At 42.3% G+C, this 19,380-nt stretch overlaps 1 protein-coding gene across 2 annotated transcripts in view; it reads left to right on the forward strand.

Moving 5' to 3' along the window:
- Window positions 1-19,380, forward strand: part of PTDSS1 (phosphatidylserine synthase 1) — a 371,911-nt gene that overhangs the window by 121,962 nt on the left and 230,569 nt on the right. For both annotated transcript variants that reach the window (XM_069220513.1, XM_069220514.1), the window contains exon 3: window positions 9,539-9,583. In XM_069220513.1, coding sequence (XP_069076614.1) covers window positions 9,539-9,583 — 45 coding nt within the window. The remainder of the gene's footprint in view (window positions 1-9,538; window positions 9,584-19,380) is intronic.

A 19,380-nucleotide genomic window follows, 5' to 3' on the forward strand; every position in this document is an offset into this window, starting at 1 on the left:
ATACTTCGGACCATGAAGATTAGAAAATCTAACTCTTATTGACAGAGGTTAAATGAGTGGTTGTTATCCCACTGATTTTCTATCATTGTGGATATGGTCAGCAGATGTTGCATACATGTAGGTATTGACAGGTGTGCACCACTTACCTTTGCCTTGCTAGAAATACAAGAAAGTTCATGTTTATGTAGGAGGCTGGACTGGCTTGTAGTGAGTACCAAGGGGTACTTGCACCTTGCACCAGGCCCAGTTATCCCTTATTAGTGTATAGGGTGTCTAGCAGCTTAGGCTGATAGATAATGGTAGCTTAGCAGAGCAGCTCAGGCTGAACTAGGAGAGCACAATATCATAAGAAAACACAATACACAGTTATACTAAAAATAAAGGTACTTTATTTTTATGACAATATGCCAAAGTATCTTAGAGTGTACCCTTAGTGAGAGGATAGGAAATATACACAAGATATATATACACAATAGCAAAAATATGCAGTATAGTCTTAGAAAACAGTGCAAACAATGTATAGTTACAATAGGATGCAATGGGGAAACATAGGGATAGGGGCAACACAAACCATATACTCCAAAAGTGGAATGCGAACCACGAATGGACCCCAAACCTATGTGACCTTGTAGAGGGTCGCTGGGACTATTAGAAAATAGTGAGAGTTAGAAAAATAACCCTCCCCAAGACCCTGAAAAGTGAGTGCAAAGTGCACTAAAGTTCCCCTAAGGACAAAATAGTCGTGTTAGAGGAATAATGCAGGAAAGACACAAACCAGCAATGCAACAACTGTGGATTTCCAATCTAGGGTACCTGTGGAACAAGGGGACCAAGTCCAAAAGTCACAAGCAAGTCGGAGATGGGCAGATGCCCAGGAAATGCCAGCTGCGGGTGCAAAGAGGCTTCGACTGGACAGAAGAAGCTGAGGTTTCTGCAGGAACGAAAAGGGCTTGAGACTTCCCCTTTGGTGGACGGATCCCTCTCGCTGTGGAGAGTCGTGCAGAAGTGTTTTTCCGCCGAAAGAACGCCAACAAGCCTTGCTAGCTGCAAATCGTGCGTTTGGCGTTTTTGGACGCTGCTGGGGCCCAGGAGGGACCAGGAGGTCGCAAATTGGACCTGAAGAGAGAGGGGACGTCGAGCAAGACAAAGAGCCCTCACTGAAGCAGGTAGCACCCGGAGAAAGTGCCAGAAACAGGCACTACGAGGATGCGTGAAACGGTGCTCGCCGAAGTTGCACAAAGGAGTCCCACGTCGCCGGAGACCAACTTAGAAAGTCGTGCAATGCAGGTTAGAGTGCCGTGGACCCAGGCTTGGCTGTGCACAAAGGATTTCCGCCGGAAGTGCACAGGGGCCGGAGTAGCTGCAAAGTCGCGGTTCCCAGCAATGCAGCCCAGCGAGGTGAGGCAAGGACTTACCTCCACCAAACTTGGGCTGAAGAGTCACTGGACTGTGGGGGTCACTTGGACAGAGTCGCTGGATTCGAGGGACCTCGCTCGTCGTGCTGAGAGGAGACCCAAGGGACCGGTAATGCAGCTTTTTGGTGCCTGCGGTTGCAGGGGGAAGATTCCGTCGACCCACGGGAGATTTCTTCGGAGCTTCTGGTGCAGAGAGGAGGCAGGCTACCCCCACAGCATGCACAAGCAGGAAAACAGTCGAGAAGGCGGCAGGATCAGCGTTACAGAGTTGCAGTAGTCGTCTTTGCTACTATGTTGCAGGTTTGCAGGCTTCCAGCGCGGTCAGCGGTCGTTTCCTTATCAGAAGGTGAAGAGAGAGATGCAGAGGAACTCGGATGAGCTCTTGCATTCGTTATCTACAGTTTCCCCAGAGACAGAGACCCTAAATAGCCAGAAAAGAGGGTTTGGCTACCTAGGAGAGAGGATAGGCTAGCAACACCTGAAGGAGCCTATCACAAGGAGTCTCTGACGTCACCTGGTGGCACTGGCCACTCAGAGCAGTCCAGTGTGCCAGCAGCACCTCTGTTTCCAAGATGGCAGAGGTCTGGAGCACACTGGAGGAGCTCTGGACACCTCCCAGGGGAGGTGCAGGTCAGGGGAGTGGTCACTCCCCTTTCCTTTGTCCAGTTTCGCGCCAGAGCAGGGGCTAAGGGGTCCCTGAACCGGTGTAGACTGGCTTATGCAGAATTGGGCACCTCTGTGCCCAACAAAGCATTTCCAGAGGCTGGGGGAGGCTACTCCTCCCCTGCCTTCACACCATTTTCCAAAGGGAGAGGGTGTCACACCCTCTCTCAGAGGAAGTTCTTTGTTCTGCCATCCTGGGCCAGGCCTGGCTGGACCCCAGGAGGGCAGCTGCCTGTCTGAGGGGTTGGCAGCAGCAGCAGCTGCAGTGAAACCCCAGGAAGGGCAGTTTGGCAGTACCAGGGTCTGTGCTACAGACCACTGGGATCATGGGATTGTGCCAACTATGCCAGGATGGCATAGAGGGGGCAATTCCATGATCATAGACATGTTACATGGCCATATTCGGAGTTACCATGGTGAAGCTACATATAGGTAGTGACCTATATGTAGTGCACGCGTGTAATGGTGTCCCCGCACTCACAAAGTTCAGGGAATTGGCTCTGAACAATGTGGGGGCACCTTGGCTAGTGCCAGGGTGCCCTCACACTAAGTAACTTTGCACCTAACCTTTACCAGGTAAAGGTTAGACATATAGGTGACTTATAAGTTACTTAAGTGCAGTGAAAAATGGCTGTGAAATAACGTGGACGTTATTTCACTCAGGCTGCAGTGGCAGGCCTGTGTACAAATTGTCAGAGCTCCCTATGGGTGGCAAAAGAAATGCTGCAGCCCATAGGGATCTCCTGGAACCCCAATACCCTGGGTACCTCAGTACCATATACTAGGGAATTATAAGGGTGTTCCAGTAAACCAATGTAAATTGGTAAAAATGGTCACTAGCCTGTCAGTGACAATTTGGAAAGAAATGAGAGAGCATAACCACTGAGGTTCTGATTAGCAGAGCCTCAGTGAGACAGTTAGTCACTACACAGGTAACACATTCAGGCACACTTATGAGCACTGGGGCCCTGGGTTACCAGGGTCCCAGTGACACATACAACTAAAACAACATATATACAGTGAAAAATGGGGGTAACATGCCAGGCAAGATGGTACTTTCCTACAGTTTACACTTGCAGAAACAGGTTGGGTATTCCATCCCAGACATCAACCAACTCATATTGACCATGTTGATTTGGTAAGCTTTGAAAGTACACATGGCCCATGACTACCTGATGTATTCTGCAGTTTTTCAGAAATGCATGGGGTCTCCTGACTGCCCCCAATTGTCCATGTTGCCAAAGCTAGTGAGTGGTTGAGGACGAGATTGTGAGGGAAACCTTAGGGATTGCATAGAAGACAGGGTAAAGAAAGTATTGTGATTGGATTGTTGAAGGAGAATTCCAATAGGGTTGGGAACCAAACTTGGGAATGCCAAACAGGAGATTATAAAACTAGAAATGCTTGTTGACGTCTGGTTGATTTAGCACTCAGGTAATCTTTATACATAGAGGCAAGGTGTAATTCAAATACCGGGACCGGTCCTGAAGGAATGCATCCATGGTAGTAGCTAGAGAATCAAGTCTTCATCTGTAACAGGACGGACGATGAGTATTCACATGAGATGCAAACAAACCTACAGAGAAGAGATGCAAAGGAGAAGAAATCTTTGTGAATATTGTATGTTGAAGACTCCAGTCGCTGGAATTTAATAGATGGTTGACCTATCAGTCAGTGACAGTGTTGAGATTCCCTGGCACGTATATTTGATATTTTGCCTGGGAAGTAGAATTCCCAAAATCCTTTTGGCAGTTCTGCAAGATGTTTAAGTTTGGTTGCACCTAATGATTGATGTATCTGACAGATAGTTCATTGTTAGCAGGACTGCACAATTTATTTTGTCTTTTACAAATGTTTAGAATGCGAAGGAATCCGCAAGCACCTCCAAACAGTTTGTGCAGTGGTGACTCCCAACCATGTGCTTTCGGTTGACACTCCACCATAGCTTGTGCCCCATCTGCCTCGTTTACGTGATCAGGGCGGAAGCAAAGATGGCGCTTCCATTACAGGATTCCCAGTGGTCAAGCCATGATTGGAGTTCTAGAACAGACTCTTGATACAAAGAAATTAGGACTGGATAAGAAATGCCTTGTCAGAGAATCTGAATTTCCACTCTTTGTAAAGCCCAAATTGAGCATGGAAAAATCTCCCTGATTGAGGATGATAACAGACCTGATATAAATTGTGGATGTGTGGAACATAACAAATCTTGTTCTGAATTGCTACCAACTTGAATTGAGGGAGTAGTAAAGTTCATTCACGTATGCTGTTGTCATGGATGAAACCAGAGAAGATTTTTTTCCAATTTATAATAAAACCCAAGGAGTGCAGAAGAGCGTTTGTCACGGAAAGATGATGATAAATAATGGTTTCACTTTTGGGCCATGGTTAAAATTTTGTGTAGATAGGTAAGCGTGGTACCTTGATCTCTGAGCATTGAAACCACTGCTTTTAGAAGCTTTGTAAATCACCAAGGTGCTGAAGCTAGACCAAAGGGAAGGCAGGTACATTGATAGGTTTGTCAGTTCCGTTGGAATTGGAGATACCGTCTGTGATTCTGTGTAGGAATTGTTAAATAACCCACCATCCAATCTCCGTGAAGAAGGGCATTTCTCAAATGTAATATTGTGTCAATCTTGAAAGAATGGTAAATTATGAATTGATTGGACTGTTTGAGGTTTATTATAGGGCACATTTACTGCTTAAAAAACCTGAAGGATTTGGAAAAAAGGACTGGACAGCTCCTTTCTCGCTCCTAACTGGAAGTTGGAATCTCCTGTGATACCAAAAGGTTTAGATCTTGTGAAAGACTTAGAGGACGTGGAAGAAAAGGTTGGTATCTGAGAGAATACACCTGTGTTACATAACCTTGAACATCGGAGACAACTCATGGTTCTGTTGTGAGAGTCTCCCAAGCATTCGGGATCTTTGCCAGATGCCCACCTAGAGAATGAATGTGAGAATATGCGCTTATTCGCAACAGAATATGTCCATTGAACTGCTGATCCATCCTCCTGAAACCCCTTCCTATTTGGTGATAGAGCAGAGTACGATATTCATGTGATGGGAAGTAGGAACCTCTGAAGGAGTTGAATCTTGCTTTGATCCAGCCACCAGAACAGTTCTTACATCTATCAGTCTTCGCAAAAACACAATGCCAAAAGACTCTTCGAAACTAATCCTATGCCTTAACCAAAGTTGCATATGTGAAGACACATGTGCCGAGTTTGTTTATAAAGATGTTCTTCAGAATTGACACTGCAACTTATTTACATACATTGTCTTTTTCTTGATTTTACGGTGCTACATATGCATGAAAAATCGTGATAACAATTTAAACTTCTATTGCTAGAGGTCCAAAGTACCAAACAAATGAATTTGTGTTGATAATACTTATATAGTGCTTTTCACATGTTCTCTTTCAAGGCTCTGGGGTTCTTGTTGCCTGAAATTTTCAGTCGGCGTTAATTCAATAGTAGAGTTTTTAATTTTGATTTAAACTTGGTTTGCAACCATCTGAGATCCACTGCCAAGCAGTTCCAATTGTGGTGTACTTTTAACACCAAAAACATTGTCTTCCCACGCTTGAGAGAGTAAGCATTGGATTTTTTTATTTTATTGGAAGGCCCCAAAGATCTCTCTTCTTGCTGGATTAAAGATTTAACCTTAAAGTATCATAGGATCCATCAAAGGTACATTTGCATATGAATGACATGAAGTTAGTTCTCTGCAGTAGATATAGCAAGCGGAGGCCCTCTTGGCCGTTAGAGATAATATCCTTTTCTTACAACTAATGCTACTCAGACAGCAGCATTTTGTGCTATCTGAAGTTACAGGCAGCAGTTCTTTACTGTTCCTTCTTTATTTTCTGTTATCTCTTTTTTTTTTTTTTGTTACATCGAGCTGGGCAATAATACAGAAAAGGGGAGTTAGCATAGGAATGCACACATGACTTTCTTAGGACATGTAAACTGCTGTAGGTCATGCTTCTTATTTGGCAACAACCAGTACAAATTAGAAAGTTTTAAAAACAATTTGCATACACCTTGCCGAGAATTGTTGGGAGAGAAAGGAAATCAATCTGAGGTAGAGAGTGTGAAAAAGAAAGGGCCACAGCTCTTCCTGGATGAACTAACTTAACCATAAATATGAGAATTCGGTGGATAGTCTTAGCAACATGGTGGCCAAATGCACTGCTTTACTGTAGCCCATTATGCTGATCAGTCACAAGCCCTTTGCACTTCGTGTAGCCTCATTGTGTCTTGTTTGTGAGTGTTCCTCGCTACATGGGTGCATATCTCATGCTTGCACCCAATATTGTGGTAAGATCCCTGTGCCGCATGAGGGCTGGCACCCCACTGTTTTGCAACTGGTGAACCTGATATCCTGCTAAGCAAGGGGAGTACTCATGTCTGTCCATCAAGGGAGTTGTCATCCGTTTTAAATGCTAGCACTGTTAAATCATATATGTCGCTCAGCAGCCCCCCTAAGACCCTGTGCGTGCAATTTGGCCCAAGTGTAACTCTCTGCTGTCGGTTGTTTATGGAGATCCGACATCTGCCGTCACAACAGAGTCACATCAAATTCACAGCCATCACAATCTGCTTGTTAGCTAAGATGCAAGCTAAGAATACACATTGTGCTACATATTTAGTTCTTTGTGTGCATGGTAGTAGCCCATGCAGGCACTTTGCTGGGTCCCTCACAAGTGGCCTGCTTATGAGCTTAACCACAGTCTCTTCTCAAAAGCAGGCAGTTTCTAGCCAGGCCCAGACCGTAAGCTGAAAGTCAGCTTCCTGAGAATCGCACCTGAGGCATTTTGGCACTGCTTCCAAGAATATGCAACCAAATAGGGTTGGGGTTAGGTATACACTGGTGCACATAGTTGAAGTATGTGTAGTTAGGTTTCGGGATTCTGGAGACTGTCTCTTTGCTGTTCCTACTCAAGAGAATTCCTGCAGTGAATCCGGACTGCGTGGTGCTGAAGAATTGGTGTTTGCTGTGGTGGTCGGTGAGGCATCAGTTGATTAGTTTCTATGAGACCTTAGCTGGGTATGGTAGGGGGAAGATCTGTCTGTAGTTCTAAATTGTGACTAGGTCAGTGGATGATTTCTTGAGTAGGGACATGAATGTAGCATGTTTCCTGGTGTCTGGGAATGTGGTTCATTCGACAGACATTGAGGATGGGGGTTAGTGCTTGGCCAATCGGTAGGAGTTCTTTGGTGAAGGTGAGGTGGGGGCAAGGGTCAGATGGAGCCCCTCAGTGAATAGTCTGCATGGTAGGACCGATTTCGAGGGTGGTGATGGCAGGCCACAAAGTCAGGGTTCGTTCTTTGGCTGTGATGAGAAGTTGAGTTGCGATGGTCACGAGGTCCAGTTAAGGGTTAGAGTTGCTGTATATAAAGGTGATTTTGTTACAGAAGAATCCTGAGAGCTTGTTGCAAATGTCTTGTGGTTGATATTGCTGTTGGTGGCAGGAGGCATGGCACATTCTTTAATGAGGAGGAAGATTTTCTTGCTGCTGTTATTGCTAGCATCTATGCAATCTGCAGGAGCTGTGTGTTTGGTGTTCTCTATCTGTTAGTGGTTAGTCTTAGGGCTGATTTGAAGAAGTCTTTATTTGTGGCGTCTTGACTTGCTCTCCATTTTCACTCCAGTTGCTTGCAGTTGCATTGTGTCAGTTTGAGTTCCTCAAAACCCAAAGGTAGATAACTCATTCATTTCTCCTGCTAATATTACTGGAGTAACATTTTGTTCCCAACCATTGAACATGTTTATTGTCCTGTATGAACTCTTCCAGGTCTCCTTCACTCTTTGTACAAAATGTATCGTGGTTGTTTAAAGTCCAGCATGCCTTCTATGTCATTCATATCCATCCTATTAATCTTTGCAGGATAGCTGTTTAGGCATTTTGCCACCATTATTCTACCACAAGAGACAGATGTGTTCAGTCTGAATGGGTAGCGCTGTATGCGCAACATATCCGCACATAAAACAATTCAGAATCCAATGTTTTTAGGGCGTATCGCAGCGGGACGCTTTAGGTATTAGAAAAGGGCTCGGAGCCATGTCGACGTCACGTCAGTGTTTTTCATTGGTTCGTGGGCTTGCCTAGTAAAATCTGCTTGCTTTCATTAGTCGAAGGCATGCATACGTCATGCCTTTTCCGGTGGCTAGCCCTCCTCGAGCGCAGCGACCAAGTACAGAAAACATGCGAGGCTCGCTGTTTTCTGTCGGATCGTGGACTACTTTTTCTCTATTTTTCTAGCGCGATTTCGCTTGGCAGAAGTCGAGCGCTTTACACAGTTAATTTCACTTTTTCGGGTTAGGTACATAAAAGCACTTTTGCCGATAGATGAAAAGTCGGGTTAGGAGTTTACAACGCGATCAGCTCTAACATGAGCAAACATGAGACCCGTTGCATTGCAAATGCTTGTTTATTTATGTCTTGACATCTGCCAGCTGCTTCGTTAGTGGCTGTCTTATCCCTGATCTTCCACTTTAAAAAAAAAATCTATAAAGTCACTTGTTTTCCCAATTCTTGCCCTTTTAAGACACTAACTTCCCTCAGCAGCTTCTTTTTCTTTGTTACTTTGCAACTGTTTATGTAGCCCTGCTTTATTTACTTTGTTTTTTATACATATAACGTGTATCACAAACGGTGGGAAACGTTTGTGAGACTTCCTTACTAATTACATTTCTGTAAAACCTTTGGTTCTGGGATCATGCCGACTGTGCTGTGCAAATGTTAATAATGCTTCCAGGTGAATTTTTAAATGTTGAGTCCAGGGTCAAGATGCACATAGGGCGTAAAGGGGCAGGCTCGAACGTACATGGAATTAATGTGTCAGGAACTTGATATGTTGCAGTAAATCTCGTGGTAACACTTCAGTGCGACAAAAAAATTATGATAAATTATATTAGAGGCGCTTAGCAAACAAAAAACAGTGTAAACAGTGCAGGAATCTTAAATCTTCAACAACGACGGGGTGCATGAACTGCAGAAGTTATAATAAAATAAGTGAATGGTGATGATTAAAGCATACAGGAGATTATCCACAATTAACCATTAGAAACAGGAAGACGGTGAATGTTTTGGAGACTGTACAGTGACGAGGCCGCGTAAAGACAGCCAGGATTAATGAGTCAGTATTTTGTATGATGGTAGTACATGAAGTGTGTCCATGACTGACTTCACACCTTATGTTGGATTATTTACAGCAGGGAGGTTAAAAGGAGAAAAATATTATATGGGGCGATCTTTGACCGATAGTTCCACAAAACACACATGTAGCGGTCGAAAAGCTGATATTCGGGATTGATAAATTTGTGTGCACAACTAGTGTTTGTGACTGAAGCTTGACGGTGTACACTGCTTCTCTTTTAAAGCTGGACTTTTCCCAGCGATCCCCTCCCCCCTTAAAAACACCCCATTTTAAACCTGACTTTTCTCATTTCAGGACCATTCACACGGCCACATCCTGCCCTCTGGCGAATGGTGTTCGGTAAGTTTTATGAACCAATTTTTTAAAGTGAAAGACTCACTTGTGACATTCCCCATTTTATGGCGATTCAGAACAATCTATAATATAGCTTTATATCCTGCCTCTGAGGGCCCTTGTGCTTGTTAAAGGCCCTGAGCCCAAGTTATAGGCCCGAGCACCAGGCGAGGGCCCATAATTATGGAAGGGGCCTTTAAAAACCGGCATAGCCCGAAGCAGAAGGGTTATAAGGCTATTAAACTATTCTACCCACTAAGGGTATAATGTTCTAAATTAAGAAGGGAGAAACATGAAGACAAACGTAATATTGGTGCTTCAGGTTTATACCAGCAATTATAAGCCCAGAGCTACTCCATTGTCTTCACTCGAGCTCTCAAAATTCCAATGTTTTAATTGTACCTGTAGTTTCTTAGGTTAATATTGTAATGCTAAGAGAGAATCAGCACGAAGTGGTCTTCTTTGTCAGTTCATGTCCTAACCATGCACTGTGGTGCCCTTGGCCGGCACCTCATCTCTGTAAAAGCTTGACTGAAGAAACATAGAGAGAGGATGGGAGATTCCACTGGAGCTTTTATTAATACATTCTGTATGATATTTGTTGCATGCTGCAGGTATAGCATCAGGATTTTGATTAGAAAGCAGTCCCTTTTTACTGTTGAGTTAAGATGTGCATCTGTGCTGTGTATTTAGATTAGCTATACATATCAGTTATTGTGATACGAAAAGTAACTTTTCTGAAATGGGGCCTTGTAGCTCCGTGATCCACCGTAAACCTAAGCCCTAGATCGACCCTTTTCCATAGGTTGTTATCCTTCCATCTGCTGTGAACAAGAAGTAAGTGACGTGTATGTCTCCGCCAGCAGCTACAGCATCAAAAACCCCACAGTAGAGTAAAGAGTATGCGCCACAGCCATTTGTTTGTTAAGAAAGAACTCTCATTTAAGGCCCCCAGTCTTGGGGGTCTAGCCCAGGCATATCTGCAATGGATCCAAGCTACTGAAGGCCATATCTGTTTTCACCTATTAGACTATGGGTAGACTTGTATGTTAGTCAGAGAGTGTCAGCAATAGCTTCTTCAAGCAAGATACACAAGATCAAAGGACTAAATATACCCAGCCATGTGCAGTGCTGCCCCCAAATAAATTCTCCGCCTGTTAGTTGCAAACGTTGACATCAAAATGCTCTAAAACAATCTAAAAGGCCCCCACATCCTCAGTCCTTTTCCACACTCCACCTCTGATATTGTTTATTCATGCCTCTACTCTACAGCAACTGTAAGCAAACGCTGCAGGCTTCAGTTTCTACATAATTAATGCCTGGTCACTATTAAATGTCCTGTCAACCACCACAATCTCCGATAAATCTTTTAACTATGAAAAATAGTTCCCAATCTGCCTTGTCTAGGTTTGGGGGAATTTTCTTTAAAGGATACTTTCATACACCTCTTTTAGCAATCCCCAAGTAAGGGAATATATATTTTTTATGCCCCTTTCAATTTTGAGACATAAATGGTCGCTGAAGCACTGTGGTGAGTTGAAAAGACTTTTCTAACGTGGAAAAGGGGTTTGGTAAATTGTAAAAAGGTGTTAGATCGCCAAGCCTATGTTTTTTTGTGAGAGGTAGACTTTGGGAACACAATGCACCTTTTTACAGTGGGCCCATATTAATCATTACACAGAATAGTATATAAAAAAATCATAAAACTAGTATTAACATAGTGAACTAGATCAAGAACGTGAAACATCAGTCTGTTATCACAATGAAGTCATTTTATTTCCTCCAATTGGAGTTGTGTTTTATTAAATAATTGCCATGCGACAGTTGAATGTTGCATCACACTTCCTGTTATCCCCTCTCCACCCATGTCACCTTATTGATCATACGAGAAACTCCAGTCACTGCCTCCACAACAGCACACAGCGTTTTCAAACACTGCACAGACTTTCCTCTTTTTGTTACAGAGCAGCAGTTAGAACTGCCAAGCAGTCCAGGGTACTGAAGGAAGTCCGCAAAAGTCTGTCACAAGCCTAAATCTTAACCGCATTTAATGTTTTTGTAATACACAGTGGACTGTTGCTGCTGATCTGAAGAGGTTTTATTGTAAGTTCAGATCTAGCTTTGCAGTCAGAGAAGCATGATTTAGCTCTTTTAAATGTGTTGCTTTGTTTGTATGTTAAGTAATGCCCAAGCTCAATTATATGGATTCTCAAATAATCTTCAATGGAGTTCTTGTTGGCTGTAGTTCGAGTCGTCCCTTTATATTGTATTGGTTGTGAGTCATATAGAATAGTGCACATTTAACTTGGAATCGACCAGTCTATTTGTTCAGTAATGGATTACGAGTAGTGTAAGAGCAGATTCTGTAACATCTGTTATATCCGTTTGCCACTTTAAGGCTTGGAGGGCCTTTCCATACAGCTTTTGGGATTTTCATTATTTGGGACCTCTATTGGTTGGTATCATTCTGTATAGTAAGTGCAGATGGGGTTGTCACTGTGTTAGACAAAGTTCCACCTGAAAGCCTCTTTATGAAATAAGTGCTCGCTCGCTATGCCTGGCTCGCTGTGTCCAAATGGGGCCTTATTTTCCACAGGGTGTAAGCGACTGAATTATATGAAACCATCAGACCCTCTTTCTGACTGGCATTTGAAAATTTGAAATAAGCAGTTTCACTAGAGAGGCCGAACAAGGATACAGGTAGGGCTGTTCCTGACACCACATTTTATTACAATATGAAAAAATAATTGGCAAATCATTTCTCTTTGGTTGGTATGTCCTGTAATGATGGTGTAAAACTCACAATTAAGACAAGATAGAGTCCATGGCATAACAAAGGCCCCCTGCAGCTCTTGCGGTGGGTGGGGGTCCCCCTCTGCACAGCACCTGGCCTTAGTGAGTCCGGAGGGGAGGCCCCCTCAATGTTCTTTGCTGGGTGGCCCCCTCTAGTTTCGTTACGCCATTGGATGGAGTGATACGAGGATCTATTTTTTAATATTAAATATTTTTTTCTGGCTATTTTCTTTTTTTTTTTGCTCTGTATTTTGTTCACCCATCCTGTGTTTGTGGGAAACCATTTATCTGGTTCTCATTTATGGATCATTTCTGTTTCTCTTTTGCCAGTAGCTGGCTGCAATGCCTAAAGCTTGCACACTCCCTAAACACATTTTGCACAACATATTTGATGCAGACATTCTTTAGCCGTTCTTTAGGTCGGGCACGCAAGCACTTTGATTCTGTGCGGGCTTTTAACAATGCCCACATCACACCCATCACTTTCACTCCTTCGTGGGCATGCTTTTCAAAAATCCCTTGATGTCATTGGTAATTGATTTACGTTTGTCTAGCTTTAGGGCAGTGTTGTTACCGCCTTGCAGACTGACCTTGTTACATGGATAATTGCACGATTGCCAATATACTTCAGTGTGGGTGAACCATTTTTTTTCTTTTGTCTATCCCTTTTGTGCTTCATGGCAGCCATGGCGCTCACAGGCCAACAGCGCAAACTCCATCAGCGGTATTGGAGCGCTGTTCACATTGCTCACATTGTTACCTAATCAAAGTAATGTCTTTTGGCTCTCCCCTTCACGCTCCATAGCTTTCCCAAAAACACTTATAATTGATAAATGCTTTATTAAAAAAAAACACAGAAATCTACAATAGAGCTCTCCCGGCACAGCCGGAGAGCAGATACTACAAGGACTATGTTTCTTACAAATTATATTTTTATTGTGGTGTTCTCTAGGTGCTGTTCTGAGCATTACAGTCAACATACTACAATATTTGCTGCACTCAGTCGCCCCATAATGCTTTGCAGGGCATTGTTTTACAAAACATTTTTGTTCATAACTCAGCCTGTGGTGATCCAAGGACAATGGGACGTACTTCAAAACGTTCGCTCACAGAGCGAAAGCAGCTACTACAATATTCACTGCAAGCATTCTTTTTCAAAACATTTTTGCCTGTAAGTTATTCTGTGGTGTTCCTAGGAGAATGGGATCAGCACCAAAATGTTCAGCATGGCGCACTCTTTTTGTGGGTCCCCACACTAGGTTAGTTGGGAGCGCAAAATCATAACCCTCTCTCCATTCAGTGTCTTTTTAACCTCTCTTTAATGGCTGGAGCTTTTGTTTTACAGCTGAGAGTAGTTTTGTATTTTAAGTGTCTTGTTTGTAATATCATTGCAGTAGGCCTGTTAGCCCTGAAAATGTGTAATGTACCACGCCCTCTAGTAGCTAAACATATGGTTACACTGCAGTACTTTCAATCATTTTCTTTTCATGTGGTTACACCCTCTAGTTGCTAACTATATGGTAACATGACCATGTTTCTTACAAATGCTATTTTTTATTGTGGGGTCCTCAAGGGGCTGTTCTGATCATTACAGTCTAATGCCAAATGTTTATTTCTGATAAAGGTTTTAAATTGGGTTTATCTGATAATTGTATATGTTTTAATAATCTCTCCTTATTGCAATTATGACCATGATTCAGGTCAACTTAACATCTTTACAGCACTATAACTATTTGAACACACTTGATATGTTTAGGTGACCCTTCTAGTTTATTTCTCTTGTTAGTCCTCTGTGGCTGTCTTGTTTTGGGGATTGTGTTAGCCAGCCAACAACTCTGATGGTGGGGTGGTGAAAGTGGTATTCTTCTGGAATCAGCATGGCAGATTTAAATTATGATGCTAAATGGCAACATTTTCATTTTTGGCTGCTGACAGAGGAAGAAGGTAAAGGGAAGTGCTTTATTTATATGCAGGACCACTGGAATTATGTGGCAAGAAAAGACCAAATTATGAGGCAGGGTTGACCAATTTATGTGGCAACAAAAGTCCAGTTATGAATTTACCACACTAATCGCTCTAACTCAAGCAAATGTGAGTCCCATTGCATTGCTAATGCTTTATTTTGAATGCTGCCCAAAATCCGAATCCTTCACTGCACGTCTGAACTGGCCATTAAGGAATTTGACCTGTGTTTTTGAGCTGCCTGCTATTTCAGTATACGTTTTTCAGCAACAGTTTGGGCCCTGGGAAAGATTCCCCTGCAAACGTATTTTTCTTTTTACCTTGTGCACCCTCAGAAGTTTTGAACCATAAATGTACAAAGCGCACTTAGCAAGTGTCATCTTTTGTTCTCACTGTTTGGCATCTATATAATACTTGGCAATTAACTTTCCCTTAAGTGAGTACTGTGCCTTGTGGTAAGTTACAATTACCTATGTTGTACAGTACGAATTGTTGATCTGTCTGTCATAAAAAGTACCTTTTTTATGTCCACGACCGAATAAATTGCCTGTCACAAATAAAAATGAGAGCTTTTTATCATTACGTAGAGAAGTCTGTCAACTCTCTTTGCCCACACTCACATTCAAATCCATATATTTTCAAGCTTCCCCAACAGAACAGTTCATAGTATGCCATTAATATCCCACATTCGTAAGATTTGCTCAAATAAAATAATAATAAAGTCTCTGCATTATTGATGGTAGCCTATGTTTTAAGTGTGGTCTTAGGCGCCCTGATGCTCAGCTGTGCTGGGTTGTCTCGCCACACATGATTTACTTAGTAGCAAGAGTAAGTGGAGCTAAAAAGGCACAATCCTTCTGGTGCACTTTGTCAGTCGGCTTAGTCGTGCGCTTTAATCATTAAGTCAAGTGAATACAGTTAGAAATGTTCCTTATGGCTAACATGACCACAGTGTTCCAAGATAAAAAGCCTCAAAATCGCTCTTTTATAGTTTTAGGGGGTTGTGGTGCTTTGAGTCTCCAGAATGTCCATTTGAACACTTAATTCAACCAGCTGATAAAAATAAACTACAGCACTAGACCTTGCCATTGCTTAGGATATCTAGTTCAGAATTCAATTTCTTTATTGTCATAATCAATTAAAATGATGACAGACCAATCCAGTACACCTCAGCCCTCCCAAACAAAATAATAAAAATGAAATAAGCTATGGGAAACCACCAAATCCATTAAAACATTGGTAAAACCAGAAAGCAAATTAAAAACTGTTACTAATTACGAAGACTATCATCACAATGGTGTGATTTTGTACACATTGAGAAACGCCCTAATGCTGTGGCAATATCTTAATATTTAATTTCACCCAAGAGTAGTGGTTGAATACACTTATTCAATACATTTAAATTCGTTACAATAAACATAAGGAATAAAAGCAGTTATAGAATAAAATGAGCTGTCAATACAATCCAGCCTCACACGATGAGACAGGTAAAACTGCACAACATCAAAATTATGCAGGCTTAAGAAGGTAAAACAAGAATAAACTTTACTACAGTGTCCTAGCTGACGTCATATGCATTTTAAAGTCTCTGATAGGCTATATATATCTAGAAATTTCATCAGTTTACTAGTAGGTCCATTGCATTGTAGTGTAAAGCACACCCTTGTTGCGTCTCCTGTTTTTCTTGATGAAAACTTTTAAAAATGGATAATTAATACATGTTCCGAATATTACTCAAGCTTGTGCGGCTCCATACAATAGCACCACTTTGACCAAGAGGGGCCAGGGTGGCTTATATTCCAGCAGCCGTTAAACTGCTTTAGAGGAATTTATAAGATGCAGAATCGTAAGTATTTTTGTTTAGCTCCGGCCACCAAGTTTGGTCACTATAGTAGTGTCTAGGCAAGAAATATGATTCCAACAAGTACTCAGAGTGATGATATGGTGATTACCCTGAGCAGGTCTGTTGTTCAAAGTGACTCATGCAGTCTTTGTTTGATGCTGTTGTTACGGATTGTTTTCGACATGCAGAGCATTCCCTGAACAACGGCAGGCTATGTTTGCTTATTGAAGCAGTAATAGAATTCTCTGAAAAAGGCAAATCAGGTCAAGGATTGCCTTCAGCTCTTGGTAAACCGGATCCCTCATCGTTCCAAGGTTTGAACTTGCACAGTCACAAAAATAATAGATTTTTCATATAAATAAGCATGATTACTTCAAGACGAATCATAGCATGAGGGGATGAAAGTCGAAGATTAAATAAAGAATGAGTATTTTGCATGATGGTTTTGAGTCTCTTAACATGCTTCATCGTGAGGATTAATGCAGTGTAGGACAGGGCCGAAATAAGTTTAGCGTTTAATGCTTTAACAGTTGGACCAAGTGTCCTGTCTTCATATAGTTTAGCAAAACTGTTTAGAGATTTGGTTATTGTAGAAGCTTTGGATTTTGAATTCTCAAGCTGTATCACAGACAGTTTGATATCCAGCATGAAACTTAGATGCACATAAGTATCTGCTGTATCAACAAGGTCATGGCAAAGTGTCCATTGAAACCTCTGCCTGCGTCTCAAAAGAAAATATTTTTGTCTTGGATATGTTGACAAACAGGCTATTTCACTGGTTGAAATCTTGGAGAGCAAAAAGCTATTTCTGGAGACTAGTTAGAGTTAAAGAACACAAAGCAAGGTTGTCTGTGTATGCTAGATAGCTGATCCAACTATCTCTCTATCTTGGCGGAAGAAAATCATGTTTATGGATAAAACAGTCCGTGTCTGATATATACAGGGAGATGGGTAGGAGGGCTAGGACATAGCTCTTCTTGAGACAGTTGTTGATTTTTACCCAAGGAGATATAATTGATTTCTCTGAAAGTTTGACCTGCAGCCAGGTGTTATTAGCAACATGATCAAATGTAATAACGTCTTGTCAGCACCTAGGGTCGATAGTTTGCACCAGAGTAAATTTCCTTTTACCTTGTCAGATGCCGCCAAGTAGCTGCAAAGCAAACATATATGGATTTGCCTTGAAATAGCACGTTGCGGATCAAGAGAATGAGAGCCATGATGTTGATTGTTGCACAGCCAGGTCTGAACCCTTTTTGGAAGACCTCAAGAGATTATTTGCAGGAGGTTAGTCTATGAGAAGAGCAAGTAGGTATTTGACAAACAGTTTGCACCCTCTGTCCATGGGAGCTGTCAAGCGAGAATTGGCTGGATGACATGTGGGACCCTTTTTAGGTTGAGCGCACAAGCGCTTTGACCTGTTGTAAGTATTGTGGGCTTTTAACCATACCCAGGTCACACCCATTATTTTTTCTCTTTCGTGGGTTTGCCTTTTAAAAATCACCTGATGTCATTGGTAAATGCTTTACATTTGTTCGGACTTGAGGCTGTTTTTGTCACGCCTGGCAGGATGCCCCTGTTACCTGGATTATTGCACGATTGCCAATATACTTCATCGTGGGCAAACTATTTTGTCTCTGCCCTTCGTGCTGCATGGCGGCCATGGCGCTTATAGCGTGAACAGGCACAACAGCGTGAACTCGATCGGTGGTATTGAAGCGCTGGTCACATTGTTCACACTTACCAAATCAGTCATTTCTGGTGACTTTCCTCTTAAAACACTTGAAATTGGTGAATGCTTTACTAAAACAGAAATCCTCAAAGCGAAAGTGGATCTCCGCACAGCGGGGAAGCCGATACTACAATATTCACTACACTCGGGAAAACTAGACCCATAATGCTTTGCAGGGCATTTCTTTTACAAAAAGTTTTGTTCATAACTCAGCTTGTGGTTGTCCTAGGACAATGAGACCACCACCAAAGTGTTCACGCCAACATGCTCTTTCTGTCTACGTCATTGTTGGGTCCCCATACTAGGTTAATGGGGACCCCAAAATAATAACCCCTCCCACCATTCAATGTCTGTTTAGGCTCTCTCGTGGCTAGAACTTGTGCTTCACAGCTGGGAATAGCTTGGGGTTTAAGGGCCTTGTTTGTAATATTATTGTTATAGGCCTCCTACCCCTGAATATATGTAATGCAGTGTGTCTTTTAGGTGCTAAATATATGGTGACACTGCATTATTTATTGCCATTTTGTTTTTGTGTGCTTATGCCCTCTAGAGGCTTACTATATTGTACATGAGCAGGTTACTTACAAATGCTATTTTCATTGTGGTGTCCTCTAGGGGCTGTTCTAAGCATTAGTCTTATCAGCATATTAAAATATTTGTTGCACGGAAACTTGTCCCATAATGCTTTGCAGGGGATTACTTTTAGAAACAAATGTGTGTAGTCTGTGGTGGTCCTAGGACAATGGGACCACCTTCAAAACGTCCCTACACAATGCTAGGGGGTGGATGCCAAAATAATAACCTCTACCACCATTTATTACCTTTTTAAGTTTTCTCACGCATAGACTCTTGTTTTACACCTGGGTGAAGTTATGCTTAATGGGCCTTGTTAGTAATAGCATTGCACTAGTTCTGCAAGCCTTAATTATGTATAATTCACTATGCCCTCTAGGGGCTAAGTATATGGATACACTGCATTACTTTCTCCCATTCTTTTTTCATGTGGTTATGCTTTCTAAGGGCTGATTGTATGGTTTTATGACCATGTTTCTTCCAAATGCTGTTTTAAATGTGGTGTCCTCTAGGGGGCTGTTCTGAGCATTGCAGTCAATGTACTATAATATTTGCAGCATGAAAACTTGCCACGTAATGCTTTGCAGGGCATTATTTTTACAAAACAGTTTTGCTCGCAACTCAGCCTGTGGTTGTCCTACAGTGGAACCTTCTTCAAAAGCCTCTTTCTGTCTACATCATCCCTGGGTCCCCACTGTAGGTTAGTGGGGATCCCAAAATAATAACCACTTCCACCATTCAGTGCCTTTTAAGCTTTCTCATGGCTACAACTTTTGTTTTACAGCTGGGAGAAGTTTTGTTTTAAAGGACCTGTTAGTAATATCATTGCAGTAGATCTGCTAGCCCTAAAAGCGATCTCGAGGGGTTAAGTGTATGGCTACAGTGCATTTCTTTCTCGTG

The sequence above is a fragment of the Pleurodeles waltl genome, chromosome 2_2 (assembly GCF_031143425.1).
Source record: "Pleurodeles waltl isolate 20211129_DDA chromosome 2_2, aPleWal1.hap1.20221129, whole genome shotgun sequence".
Classification (NCBI taxonomy): domain Eukaryota; kingdom Metazoa; phylum Chordata; class Amphibia; order Caudata; family Salamandridae; genus Pleurodeles; species Pleurodeles waltl.